Raw genomic sequence first — 14802 nt, forward strand, 5'->3', positions numbered from 1 at the left:
TGCGGAAATTGCTACCCCTTCTCTACCCAGTCTTGACAGGACCTCTTTCCTGTGCCAGAAGCTGAGTCCCCTGCATTTCCATGCAGACAGGGACACTGTAGAAGACTGCATCTCACTACGACTTAGATTCTCCTCCAGGCTTGTCCCCAGTTTTCCCGCTTCCCCTCATGGCGTTCGTACCTCGTGTTATTTTCAAGCCTGGGTTTGAGTATAGTCCAATCGACGAAAATAAGCCAGCTTTTTTTTTTTTTTTTTTTTTTTGGTGCCACTGTGTGCTGATAGATGCGTAGTTAAAAATATTTGCCTTTTATTTTCCTTGGAGTTCTAGACAGATCTCTTTTCTTAACTGCCTAGGTCCCGCCATTGACTTGGAAAAAGTAAAGTCAGAGTGTCTCGAGCCCGAGCCGGAGTTGCGGAGCACTTTCAGTGAGGAAGCAAATACGTCGTCCTATTACCCTGCTCCTGCACCTGTCATGGACAAGTATATCCTAGACAATGGCAAGGTAGTGTTTCAAGCTCAATATCGCTTCCCTGCAAGTGTGTGTTAGTCAGTGTCAAGATGGCGAGTCTGGTGGGAGCTTTCCAAAGCACAGCCTGGCCGGGTGGCCTCCTGGCCCAGCCCTGAGTGACTGTTTCCAGAATTCACGTGCTGTAACTAGTGGAGCTTTACCGGGACTTTCTTTTTCTCTAACATTTTTGTTTTGTAAATATTGGGCCAAAGCAACCGTAAAACTAAACTGACATTTTAAAATAGATTATTAGTGAGAAAGATTTTTTTTAAGAAACCTGATAGTTTGATGAAACTTGTCTTACCCTCTTGTGAAGCCAGTTGCATAAAATTTATCAGGGAAACTAGAAGTGAGATTTCTGATGTACAGAGAACAGCTCAGTGTGTACCCATTCACCATTCGAAGCGTGTCTGTGTTCTAAGCCCTGTGCTAGAATGCCAGGGACGCGCAAGTGGAGGAGACCTGCTCCTTGTCCCTACACTGCTTTCAAGCTGTATATTCAGTGGTGGTTAGCCCCCAGTCCTCGGACCACACAACTCCTCAGCTTTTCTTCTAAGACCCTAGAAAAAACACCTTGAAAGAAAACAAGTGCTATTAGTCATGATATTGGTACGGGGTGAAAAGTAATGGAGTCTTAAAGTCACGTGATAGAGCAGCAGGGCAGGGAGAAAACTGTGTAATGTCTTTCTAACATCCACATGAATCCGTCTCAGAAGTACATTGAGCCCTTTGTCTGGGTGTTGGTCAAATTCGGTTTCAGTGTTACATTTCTGCCCCCATGGCATCCATTACAGACATCACCTCTCCTTCTCCCCAAAGAATCATCTGTGTCAGTCTATTTTTCTTGCCTTGTGCTTCAAAAGGTCTCTGTTTATTCAGTATTGTTCCCCAGTGGGCTGTTGAAAAAGAAAAGGTTGTTTTATTTGGGTTTGTCCAGAGGGATGCCTGCAACTGGCCAGACTGAGCCAAAGCAAATATTGTCAAGCCGAGGAAATGAGACCTGTTAGTCTTTAGGGCTCTCTTGGATCTGCGGCCATTCCCTCATGTCCCACTGAGCACTCCCTCCCCTGCAGAGCAGAACTGCTAGGCCCGGCTGTAGGCCCATGCTGCCTTACCTTACTCCAGCCAACAGGCTTTAAAAGTCAGCTTTATAGGGGACAGGTGGCATGACAGAGTGGAGGTAGGCAGCCTGCAGCCCGAGTTGTAAGCACAGCTCTATCTCTGTCCTACCTGTGTGACCTTGGGCGAGTCCTTCCCTTCTCTGGGCCTCAGGTCCCTGTCTGCATGAGGTCGGATCAGATTGATGGTCCAAGGCCTTTAACGACTGAAACTGTGTATCTGAGTTTGGTGAACCTTCCGCAATTGGAGATAGAGAAAAGAAAAGACTATTCTGTGTTTGTTGATTTCTTTTTAATCCTGATCACATTGTGGAGTGACTAGAGACTTTTTCTTGAAGTAGCTTCCAAGAGAAGTCTATTTCTGTCTTGCTTTGAAGACTGATGGACAGCTTCTGAGCGTTACGGGGACCTCATTTAATTTTTTCACACATGAGTTGCACAACAAATCTTAAAAATACCGATTTTGTTTCTTCATTGGTTGTTGCCACTATGTTGCTATAAAACTAACCTGGCTTTTGTTTGTAACTCATTTGTAGTCAGGCAGAGAAATTTATTAAGGGAGGGGAAAGGAAGTGGACATACTGGAGAAGGATGGCAGCTTCCCAGAGCGGCATTCCCCACATCCCGGAAGGAGCCCTCGTTGTTCTTGGCTCTGCTGTCGTTCCTGCCCCTTCCTCCTCTCTGCCTGTGTGAACAAGAACCGTAACCTCTGCAAAGCCTACAGCATTGGAATGGGATCCATTTCCTAGTAGGAAACTAGTTCTGTCCTACAAAACGTATCACAAAGACATCTTTTTGATCTCATCCTACCAGATGCCATATTTTTAATAACCTCCTTTGACACATAAGGCTGACATTTTGGTCAAATAGTAAACTGTGGTTTATGTGAATAGGGCTTGCCACAGAAGTCACTTTCTGATTTTGGTGAGGTGCATTGTTTTTCTTTGTCTAAGATGGTTTATTTCAAAAACTCATTAAATCATAAAGCTGCAAAGACCATTAAAGTTTAAATAGTCCAATTTATACATGGTATAGATGGGGAAACACATCCAGAGAAGGGTCTCGTCTACAATTACGGAACAGGTTGGAGCAGGCAGGCAGGAACTGAAGCCAGATCTCCTGGTTCCCAGGCCAGTGCTTTTTCCAGTCTGTTCTGCTGCATCCCTGAAATCTGGGCATTGCTCCAGGTGACCTGGAGCTTTGCTGACCCTGGGAGCCGTTGTCCCAAATGCCCCAGCATATACCCATGATTGGTCTTACCCAGGGCCATTTCTTTCTGTGCCATAAAGTTGGGCTTGTACTCGAGTACGTGTCAGAAAATGTTTTCTTCTCTGAGAAACAGCAGCTCCTCAGAACTGAAAGCCATTGCCATTAAAACATATTAAATATGGCCATCAGTTTCTTACTGCTGTGTGTTCAGACTAGTCCTGATCACTTGGTAGGGGGCAGAAGAGGCAAAACCTCAATCCCTCCCACAGAGGTGTACCATGACGGGCTGAGTCAGGTGGTGAAGGCACTCACGAGGCTAGAAATTCAGAGGGTGTAAAACTCAGCCCTGGAGTAGGTAAAGAGTGTTTCTGGATTTTGAACTGGTGCTTGAAAGATTAGGAGACTTAAGAAAACATAATCAAGGCATTCATTCCTGAATCTGGACAGGGGAAGGTGTGAGCAGAGGCATGGGTGGGGAAGAAGGAAAGGAAGTACCAGTTACTGGATATGGGCTGTCCTCCTGACGTTTTACTCATTCTACCTCATTTAGTCCCCCAGACAGCTCTAGGAGTTAGCTGGTGCTCTGCCTATTGTAGAGCTGAGAAAAGCAAGGCTCAGGCAGGTAAAGTGACTAGCCTGAGATACCAAGCTAGTAGGCAGAAGGACAGGATGCACACCCAGGGCCAGAGGCTCCTGGACCTGACCTCTTTCTGTTACTGCACGCTGGAAGAAGAAGGAAATGGAAGCGTTTGGGAGCCTCATAGTGATGGGTGTAGTAGGGAAATAATGGTTAGTAGGTTGAATGCAAACAGGATTCTAGAGGGCCTTTAAAGCTGACTGAGGAGGTTGGATTTGATGTGACAGGAAACAGGGAGTCATTCAAGATTCCAGAGAGTTGACATAAAAACACAGAGTTGAAAGACTGCAGAAGTTATCTAGTCAAAGAAGGAAAGCCGTGTTTTAGGGAAATTAATCTGGCAGTGTTGACAGGGTGGGGTGGAGGGGGCAGGGGCTGGAGGCTGGAAGGCCAGCCCCTGGCCTTTTTCTGTGTTTCCTGTCGGCAGTGTGAGCTGCAGCGGGTGTTGGCAGGGGAAGTGGCCAGGCAGGTACAGAGAAAAACGAACTGAATATTGATGTGTTAGATCCGCTTTGTTTCCATCACGTTAGCACCACAGTTGGCGGCAGCAGGAAGGCCCAGAGAGCATGGGCTTCAGGGCCACACAGATTTGAGTTTGAATCTTGATTCCAAAATTTACTGAAAAGTAATTTAGTCCTTCTGAATCCGTTCATGTCTGTAAAATGGGAATAATAATTTCTACCTATTTCTATCCTAAGTCATTAGGAGGATTAAATAAATTGAGGGTACAATACCTGGTTCATTATAGGTACTCAAAAACTATTAGTTGTCCCCTTTCTCTTATAGAACATTGGCTAAAATGACTGTCATCTCTCTTTGAAGAATCATAAATTATAAAGGATTATAGGAAAGCAAGGCCCAGGGTAGAAAATAGCAGAGACCTTTGAAAAACTGAAGTTGACTTCCATCTCTAAGGTTCTCTGATTCTGAATTTAATCTGACTCAAATTCCTTGTTTTTCCCCTATCTCAAGAAGCTTGCATGGGTAGCTCCAGAGCATCGTCAGGGGAGGTGCCTGGGGTCCAGCAGGAGCAGCAGGGCACTTGTGCTCAGTGTGCCTGATTTGGTACAGACTGCCCACCTGCAGTTCAGACTGCAGAGAAAAGGCCAGACTTGACCTTGGGTGGGTGTGGCCCCAGCCAGCCCTGGGCAGCACATCTCACTCCAGGGTGCCTTATCTTCCTGAGCGAGTGAACAGATGTGCGGGACGGAAGTTTGCAGCCTGGAAAGCCAGATGGATCTGGTTATCTGATAGCATGCCTGCACAGGTCACTGAATGATCTTTTGAGCAAAAGGAAGTGAAGTCAGCTGTAGCAGGTGGATTGTTTACTTACTGACATTTGTGGGTGGGCTGTGTTGCTATTTCTTTTCTCTTTTTTTGGTTGAAAAACCTCAGCAATTGGTGAAGCAGAAGGGTTGCTGGCTGACCCATCTGCCCATCTTTCTTTCCAAGCCATCTTCAGTAGAAGGGTCTTTAATCATCTTTGGTCAATGAGTCTTGCTGGTCTGCCATCAGTGTGGGTATGTGTGCAGTCTCTCAAACCAGGACCTCTCCGAGACCTCGCCCGACCATGCGATGTTGATGACCTGCAGGTCTTTCTGAAGACAAGGACTTTTGGCAGAGCCTTTTCATTCCCCTTAGAAAGTGTATCTCATTAGTAGCTGCCTCCCCTCCAGCCCACAGAGGCCATTTCCACCCTCCGTGGACTCAGCAGAAACAACATAAACAGCAAGGTCCAAGTCAAAACTCTGTTTTTTAATGATTAATGTTAGCAGATGGCTTTTGAGTTTTTAAAAGAGCCAGAAAAGAGGAAAACTTTAAAGGCTTGTAGTTCATTGCTAGATCATTCTGGGTCTTTTGCATTTATTGACGCTGCACTGAAACTTTCTGAGTGCTTCCTTTATAGGGAGCCTGAGGTTGTGTTCTGTTCTATGTGCTGTCAGAATCAGCCCAGGGACAGTGTGATTGTCTAATTTGTTAAAATCATAGGTGTTCTGAGCCAGAAGGAACTCAGAGATGAATCCAGCTCTCCCAGTTCACAGACAGGGAACCTAAAGCCAGAGATGGGAAAGGGCTTGCACAAACACCCTCAGATTAATGGCAGAGCCTGGACAGCTGCCCTCCCGCTCCAGTTGCCAGTGGTTTTCAAACGTAACTGTATGTCGAAATTACCTGGGGAGCTTCACACCATCCTCGTGCCTCGGCCCCACCCAGACAAAGTAACTCAGAATCTCTGGGAGTGGGGCCCAGGCACCAGTGATTTTCATAGCTCCCCAGCTGACCCCATGTGCAGCCAAGGTTGAGGACCACTGTGCTAGGAGGATCTGAGGCCCAGAATGTTCGCATTAAAGGGAGAGAGGTCCTTCTAAAGTGTAACAGAGAAAGGAGTTAAACATGCGTGTTCCTGAGATCTGGCCAGGCTCTGAGCAGCCTTGTGATACCGCGAGTATGGTTTAGAATCCCAGCCCTGCAACTTAATAGTTGAGTGACTTTCGGCGAGTTGCTTCTCCTCTCTCAACCTGGCTTTTCCATCTGAAATGAAAATCGTGTCCTGACCCCTTCCTAACAGGCTTGCCGTGAAGAGTTGAGATGGGGGATATAAAGCACTAGAACAAGGCCTGGAGCGTTTAGGTATTCAGTAAATGATGGTTATCATTTCCCTTAAAGAAGGTTGACTTAGGGTGTATGGGGTGAATCCCTTGGAGTGGTGCAGCGATGTCTTTTAAAGGACAAGAAAAGTTTCCAGCTGCCGTCCTTTCCCACTAAGCAGGTGCTCGTGTTCTTATCCCGTTCAGGTCCATCTGGGCAGCGGGATTTGGGTTGATGAGGAGAAATGGCACCAGCTACAAGTAACCCAAGGAGACTCCAAGTACACGAAGAACTTGGCAGTCATGATTTGGGGAACAGATGTTCTGAAGAACAGAAGCGTCACAGGAGTTGCCACAAAAAAAAAGAAAGATGCGATCCCTAAGCCCCCCCTCTCGCCTCACAAACTCAGCATCGTCAGAGGTAGGTCACTGCGGTAGAGACACAATGGCTGAGATACTGTCCTTCCCTCTGTCAAGAGTGTATGAGGCACAGTTCACTCAACAGTTGCTGAAGCCTCTCCATGCCAGGCCCCGGGCTGGCCACGGGGACATAGGAGCAGATACAGACCTTGTCCCGGGAGAGTTCACATTTAACAGGGCAAGTGAGCTGTGGACACAAGTCCAGTTCAAGAAACTAACATGAGACAGAGACAGGTGATGTGCTAAGGGAGTTCTCAGGAGGGGAGGAGACCCCTAGCTGGAAAATCAGGGAAAGATTCTTGGGGAAGGGGTCACTGGGTTGGGCCTTGAAGGATGTGTCAGACATGGAGACACAGATGTCGAAAGAGAGGTGCTTCAGGAGGCAGAAGCGTCTGGAACAAAGGCATGGAGGTGGGAAAAGAGTGCTGTTGTGTACAGAGAGCAGTAAAGGTGGAGGCTAGGGGACGCAAGTCTTGGGGTCCGAGCATCATGCCTGGAGCAGATAATAAGATGAAGACCAGCTGAGGGGCACGGGACTCAGCTTCTTGTGTTTGGGAAGAGACGGGGGTCATTTGTCCCCCTAAAGATGTGGCTTTGTCCTGGACTCTTTGATTTTCCTTCTTTCCCTTCCTTCCTTCCTTCCTCCCTCCCCCATCACCTCTCTCCCCTCTTCTTTCTTTCCTCTGTCTCACTCACTCTCTCTCCATTCATTCCCTAAGCCCTTATTCTTTGCCAGGCCCTCTGCTGGGTATTGAGGACACAAAGAGGGATAAGACGCAGTCTCCATCTGAAGGGAGCTCACAGTCTCGTGGGGAAGACGAACACAACAGCAGCTAGTTACTGTACAGATGAAACAAACCACAGAGACAGGCAGGAGGAGAGAGAGCGGAGAGAACACAGTCATCGCTAATTATTTTGAGCACTTCCTATGTTTTAGGTTCTGTTTTGGGGGGATTTATGTTTTTTTAAAATACCTTTACATATATTGACTCACTTAATCCTCATAACACTTCTACTGTTAGCTACTGTTATTATCCCTGTTTTACAGGTGAGGAAACAGACAGAGATGTTAAGTAACTTGCCCAGATCATACAGCTAGGAGGGGTAGAGCCAGGAGTCCAAGCAGGAGGGCTGGCTTCAGAAGCTGTGCTCCTGACCACTAGCCTGTAAGTGTCCAGCTGCCATGTTTTGATGAAGAAAGTAAGACTCAATCAGTCAACATGTACATTTTGAGCAGGCTTTGTGCCAGGTTCTGGGGCAGACAACAAATACGTCCACGAACAAGTCAGCCCTTTTCAGGTACCGATGAAGGTGTGAGGATGAAGAGGCCTGTGTTAGCTGGCTGGTTGGAGAAGGCCTGTTTGAGGAGGCGAAGTCTAACCAAGAACTGAATGTGGAGGAGCAGCCCCGTGAAGGTCTGAGGGGTGTGAAACAGGCCAAATAAATAGCAGGTGCAAAGGCCAGCGTGCTCAGGGGTAAAGCAGCCCTGGGCAGCTGAGAGTCATGAGTAAGGGGAGGGTGAGGTCGTGGAGGTGAGCGAGAGCCGCTGTTGTCGGAGTGTGAAGGCCGCCGTCAGCAGCTTGGATTTCCTCTTTCTTGCAGGAGAAAGGCAACAGAGGTCTTCAGTTGCGGAGTGACCAATGGGAGAGCAGTTAGGAGGCAGTGGTCTTGGGAGAGATGATGGAGCTGGGGACGAAGGCTAGAGCAGTGTTGGAGAAAAATGGCCAGATGTAGAGAATATTTTGGAGGTCAAGGTGGCAGGACAGACATTAAGTGACCAGCCTGAGGTCATAGCTACAACGTTTCACACCGGCACCCCTGACTCTGGTCTGGGCTGGTCCTGCTGTGGCGCAGCTGCCTCCCCCGCCTCACTGACCCGTGATTGATTGATTCAGGCAGCCACTTGTTTTTAGACAATCAGGGGTAGCCTTTAGTCTGCCCACTTTCTGAAATGGTGGAGCCTGATTTGGGAGGTTGCCCTGAGGAAGAGGCCTTTCTGAGGATGAGCCCTGCCACCCCGATAGGTGGCTGACCTCTCATTTTGTTACACTTGTTGGAATGTGACTCAGCAGCTCCCAGGTGCCCCCCCATAACTGGCTGCTCCATCATTATCATGGTGTGGTATGAAGCCATCTGCTGGGTGTCTGCCTCAGACACTCGCCTGACCACATCTGATTCAGCGTCACATCCTCGTTGTCTAGCAACAGGGCCTGGCACACAGTAGGAGCTCAGGAAGTGAGGGTTGGACAAATGAAACGAAGACCTGCAAGCCGATCCCCTGACAACCCCTGGTGTGCTTTCTTGTAAATCACCTTCCCTCCATGTCTCAGTTTCCTCAGCTGAAAACGTGCCTCCTAAGGTGATGAGGGTTGCGTAGGATTATAGCCGTGAAAGACTTGGAAATAGTCGAGTTTGAGGTGTGAAAATAAGTTACCATTCTTTGTGGACAAGCGAGCTGCCCCCGTGGAGCCCACATGACCTCATGATGGCCACGTCATTGGAGTTCACAATCCTTCAGTGCTTTCCAGCCCCCTGCCGTCCACTCACAGTGCCATGCAGTGGAAGTTAGAAATTGGAACCAGGTGTCAAAAGCCTGGGGTAGAGCCCCAGCTCTCTTTGGTTTAACTTTTAGCTTACCCTGGTGCATATTGTATTTGTTTTTGTTTCCCCAAGCTTAGTGCTGCCCCAGTACCGAGTAGATGCTTGGGAACTCCATCTGTAAAGCCAGGCTCACAGTCCTTGTCCTGGCTACTCAGTGGATCACATAGACATTTTGAATGTTCTTTCAACCCCATCAGACGATGTCTTATGAAGCTAATCTGGTTCCCAATGCTGTGGAACAACCTAGAAGAAAATACCTCAGCTGTGTGTCTTGGGGTCATTCAACTCCACCTGCCAAGGCCTCTGAGTTTCCCTCACTGTTCCACTCCCCTATTTTCTAAGCCCTTTTTAAACCTTCTCTGCTTTTCCCAAACATTAGTCTGTGCCTATCTCTTTCGCAAAAGATTGCCTTGTCTGTTCCTTCACAGAGAGAAAAAAAAAAGGAACTCCCACAGCTTCGAACCACCACACCTGCAGACTTACCTGTGTCCGCCCCATTCCTCTGCCTCGTGTCCCAAGAGAAGTGTTTCCTTTTCTCATTTGGGGCTAACCGTTCTCTCCTTCGAGATCCCAGCCCACCTGCCTTTCTAAGCACCTTGTTCCTGTTAACGCGCAGGCTCTGCTGGTTCCTTCCCAGCATTGTTTAAATCAACTTGGACTGTTCATTTCTTACAGAAGCAAACGAAACCTCCCTAGAGGCCACTTCCATCCCACGGCTGCTGCCCTGTCTCTCTTCCTTTTCACATTCAAGGTCCTGGAAAGAGCTGTCTACAGGCCCTGTCGGTGTTCACTTACAACGCCTCTGCCCTTCCATTGGCCTTCCGCTGCCAGCTGGATCTGTCCCACTAGGTGTCCCAGTGACTTCCTCCTTCCTAAGTCCAGGGCGCCTTTCTCACCTCCTCCCCAATACTGTTCGACTCGCCCACTCCTCCTTTACCAAGAAGCCCGTCCTGTGTGCTCAGAACTTCTCCTGCCTCTCAGGCTTCTCATGCCCCTCTGGGCTCCTCTTCCGCTGCCCTCTTCTCTGTCTCAAATCGTCTTCTCTCTCACTTGACAGCTTTCCTCAGCTGATCTCACCTCCCATTGTTCCCATTGCCCTCGGTGTGCCCATGGCCCTGGGTTGAAGTCCATGCTCCTCATCCTGGCTGATGCCTGGGGACCTGGCCCCTAGGGCGCCTCTGACCTCATCTCGCACCACACTTCCCATTTCCCGCTGTGCCCTGATCACTGAGGCCTTCTTCCCGTTCCTTCCTGGTCCCACTGCCAGCTGCCCCTCCTCCGATCCGCACGTCCCCCCTCCTCCTTGTCGTTCAGAGAGGCCTTCCCCAGCTGCCTTTCCCTCTCTCTCTATTACATCATCCTACCTAAAGTCTCTGCATAGCGTTTCTTATTTTTTTGTTTATTTGCTTGATAATTGTCTTTTTTCCCCCACCCCTATTAGAACATAAGCTTTAAGAGCATCTCGTTCAGGGCTAGCATGTAGTAAGTGCTCAATAAATATTTGTTGACTCAATGAATGATGACTCCCAAATCTGTATTTGACCTCAGTTCACACTTCTGAGTTCCTGGTCTATACATCCAGTTACCCACTGTCATCTCCTCATGGCTGTCCCGTGCCAGCGGCAGAGTGCACCACTCACTGATCTCTCCTTTTCCTTCTTCCCAAAGCCTCTGCCCCTTCTGTGTTCCCTGTCTTGGTGGATGGTACCACCAGCCAGGGACCCACAGATCCCTCATCCTTGACTCCTGCACACACTTCACTCACCATTTGCTCTGCCCCCAGATGCCTCTTAACCCGTCCGCTCCTCTCCATACCCTCTGCCCCCTCAGAGTCCAGGCAACATCATTTCTCCCCTGCTCTACTCCAGCAGCTTCCAGACTCCTCTCTCTGTTATGTAACTGGAGTGATCCTTCAGAAACCAAATGTGATCCTGTTAACCACCACCCCGTCACAGCCAGTCCTTGGGGCCCATTATTAAAGGGTAAGCTTCTTAACATGTCATAAAGCACCTTCATAATCCAGCCTCTGGCTCCAGCTCCAGCTTTAATTTTCAGCAATTTTCCCCCTGAACTCTAAGTTCTTGCCAAAATGAACTACTTTATTCCCTGAACAATGTTCCCTCTCACATTAGGGAATTTGCAAATGCTGTTCCTGGTGCCTGGAACGCAGGTCATACCCCCTCTGCACTGTGCTGCTTTGCCCGGCTAGCCGCTGCTCAACACCCGCATCCGCTTGCGAGAACCTGCCTTCGGGAAGCCTTCCCTGACCTCCTAGGGTGGGTGGAAGCTTCTGTCATGTGCCCCAGAGACCTCGTGCCTACCTCTCTTCTCTTCTGTCTCTTTGCCTCTGAGGAGCCTGGTCTAGCCACCCCTTAGTGCCCATAAATGCTTGCCGTGCAAGCAAGCGAGAAGGAAATTGATTTGCCCAAGGCCACACAACTGGTTAGATCAGAACCAAGCAGAGCAGGGTTTGCAGGCTTCCTGTTGTCTCCAGAGGTTTCTTGTCTTACTGAAATACAGTGTTGATTTGTCTTGTCTGTACTACAACCAGGCAGGTTTGAAGTCTGTCTCCCAGCCCACCATGCACTCACCATTTTTAGCCTAATTATTTGAGCTTTTCCCATGCAAGCTGTCTGCTGGATTGAGATTGTTTGTATTTATTTTGTATGATTTTACCACATTTAGTTGCATCGCTGTGTAAAAATGACAAAAGCCTTGATGTTCACAGGGTTGGTGAGGATTTTCTCTTTGGTTTTAAAGTCATTGCTTACCAGACAGCAGAGGCATGTGGTGAACGCCAGCCCTGCCTTAGCAGGAGGAGGCAGGAGGGCTGGAGGAGAGTCTCGCTCTGACAACAAGCTCCAGAATGGCAGTGAAACCTTATTACAGTCAAATAACCTTTTGCAGAGGGTCTTGAGTTTTCTAAATGAGCCACGGCGTTGAGTTCTGGTTCATTTTTATAACTTTTTTAATAGGACTCATTAGCGCTGGTATAAACCTTGTTAATTAAGCAATAATCTCAAATGCTCCGTCGCAGAGGGAGACGTTCCCGGCAACTGCAGGTGATTAATATCTAGAGCCTAACGAACCCTTTTAATCAACCAGAGGCTTGGTCCATGCTCCTACCCCAGGAAATGAGAGTGATTAGGATTCTGTGGAGGCCTCTGAAGACCTCCCTCCACATGCACCTCTCTCCCCTTGCCTCTTCTCCAACTCATGCTGGGGCTCTCAGCACCGGCACACCCACTCTCCTTTCCCCTCCTGTCCCCTTTGCCTCTTTACCCACGCTTGTTATCTCCCAGAGACTTAAGAGCTGGAAGAATCTCCCTGGATTATCTGATTTGACATCTGGTGAAACTGAGATCCAGAGAGGGTCCCACTGGAGGTTGCACAGCGACTAGAGTTAGAGCCGGATCTGAGTACCTGAACTTGGGAACAGTTCTCAGCACAGGTGTCTCCCTCATTTGGTTCAGGTTTCAGCAAAGTCACTGTGAGTGTCTGCTCTCTGCTGGCCCAGGGCTGGAGAGGGAATGCCCAAGAGTTCCAGGAGGCAGCTTGCCACGGGAAGGGAAGGGCTGAGAGTCGGGTGGGCAGCAGTGGACTCTGCCCATACTTACCTCCTTTCTCCAGGCCTCAGTCTTCTCCCACGTAGTTAGTCTCTGTGATCCCCTCCAGTGCCGACGGTCTGCATCTCTAAGAGGATTACCTGCTGTGGGCTGGCCTGGTAGATGAGATTTTGTTTGTCCTCTATAGCAGTTCCTTAAGATTGGGTTCTCATTCCTGTTTTATAGGTGAGGTAAAGCTCAGGTTCAAAAAAGTCAAAGTTCTCGCCCACGATGATGTACCCCTATGGCACATTACCCACCCACACCCCCGTCCCCTTATATCCAGAACTTTTATGTCCCCTCAGGTTTCCCTGGAAAAGTATTCATTCATTCATTCATTCATTTAACATATATTTACTTAATCTCACCCCTGTGCCAAGCACTGTGCTAGGCCCTGGCAATGAACATTTGTATAAACATAAAATAATTGTAATGACCTCATACAAGTGTTATGTTCCTCACAGTTTAAAGAAAGCTTGCAGAGTGTTTATCTCACATGCGCCATGACAGCCTTGAAAAAGGTGATCTGTGGTTTGTGATTCTTATTTATGAGGTGTTGAATCTAGGGCCATGATTTGCGTGAGGTCCCCAGGCTGGAAAGGGGCCTGCGGTCAGCCTCTGGCAGGCCTTATCTGGGGCTTGCTCTCTGCTTCATCGCAGCAAATGGCAGACACAGTAAAAGTGGCAGTCCTCGGCCTCATTAGTAATCACCACAGTGAGATACCACTTCACACTGACCAGGTTGTCAAAATCTTAATAATCTGACAACATCAAATGCTGTTGAAGGTGTGGGGCCACCAGTCCTTGCATACACCACGGGCAGGAGCGCCAGGCAGCACAGCTGCTTTGGAAGACGGTTTATTAGCATCGCCTAGTAAAGTTGACCTTGCACACGCCCGAACATCCAGCAGTTCCACGCCGAGGCCCACACTGGCGAGTTCCCTGCGTGTGCACCCCAGGAGACATGTGCCAGGCTGTTGGTAATTGCAAAACACTGGAAACAACTCAAGTATCCACTGACAAGAAAGTGGATCAGCAGAGTGTGGAATAGTCACACAGTAGAACACTACTCAACAGTGAAAATGAGTGACCTGCGAGTCTGCACCTCAAGTAAATCTCAAAACTGTAACGTTGAGTGAAAAAAAGCAAGTCAGGAGGATATAGAGAGTAAGGCCACACTCGTAAACAAGCTAAAAACAGGGAAAGGTAAACAATGTGTTATTTAAGGATGTATGCATATGCATTAACATTAGAGGAAAAGAAAAGCAAAAATTCAGGAGAGTGGTTCCCTCTGGTGAGGGCGAGGACAGGACGGGTTTGGGGCGGGGCGTCCAGGGGCTTCAGAGGGACCAGTAATGTGCTGTTCAGCTGGGTGCTGGGCACATAGGGCCTCTATCGTTATTTTTAAAGTACAGATTTACAGTGTATTTCTACTCTTTTCTAAGTACATTTTGTGATGAAAATTTGAAAATATAGCTATGCCAGATACGTGAATTGGTATTTGGGAAGTATGTCAGGAAGCACATTTTTCTTCCCCCCCCTTAAAAGATGTGTACTCAAATTCACCATTAATCCGTGGCCTTCTTGTTTCTTTTCTCTGTCTAGAGTGTTTGTATGACAGAATAGCACAAGAAACTGTGGACGAAACTGAAATTGCACAGAGACTCTCCAAAGTCAACAAGTACATCTGTGAAAAAATCATGGATATCAATAAATCCTGTAAAAATGAAGAACGAAGGGAAGCAAAATACAATTTGCAATAAACTTTGGATTTTTCATAAAGCCTTTGCGTTTTCCTTGCGTGGCTTGTGATTTGCGGGCGATGGTGCCGTCCAGATCAGACCCCACCGTGCACAGTAGTGCGCAGGCAAGGAGCCAGCAGGGTTCTGGGGTCAGCGCTTCTTCTGAACTTGGACTTCCTGCTCCAAAGAAGGCAGATGGATTTGCTGAGACTCAGGCAGCAACCTGGCGCCCCTGTCATTATAGGGATGGTAAAGCACTGTCTTTTCAGAGGGGGATAAAGTGTCTCTGAGTTGTCTATCACTTGACCCAGAATTTCAGCTGATATTTTTACCATTCGAGGACTTCTATCTCTGTTCCTCTATTTTGTTCTAT

The 14802-nt window shown here is 48.2% G+C and overlaps 2 protein-coding genes across 9 annotated transcripts in view; both read left to right on the forward strand.

Moving 5' to 3' along the window:
• BEND5 (BEN domain containing 5) overlaps positions 1-14469 on the forward strand; it is a 47733-nt gene extending 33264 nt beyond the window's left edge. For all 5 annotated transcript variants that reach the window (XM_044770756.2, XM_044770755.2, XM_044770752.2 and 2 more), the window contains 3 exons: positions 355-503; positions 6269-6482; positions 14293-14469. In XM_044770756.2, coding sequence (XP_044626691.1) covers positions 355-503; positions 6269-6482; positions 14293-14450 — 521 coding nt within the window. In that variant the 3' untranslated portion in view covers positions 14451-14469. The remainder of the gene's footprint in view (positions 1-354; positions 504-6268; positions 6483-14292) is intronic.
• Positions 1-14802, forward strand: part of AGBL4 (AGBL carboxypeptidase 4) — a 1219476-nt gene that overhangs the window by 1002689 nt on the left and 201985 nt on the right. The window lies entirely within an intron of this gene.

Source organism: Equus asinus, chromosome 5 (assembly GCF_041296235.1).
Source record: "Equus asinus isolate D_3611 breed Donkey chromosome 5, EquAss-T2T_v2, whole genome shotgun sequence".
In the NCBI taxonomy this organism is placed as follows: Eukaryota; Metazoa; Chordata; class Mammalia; order Perissodactyla; family Equidae; genus Equus; species Equus asinus.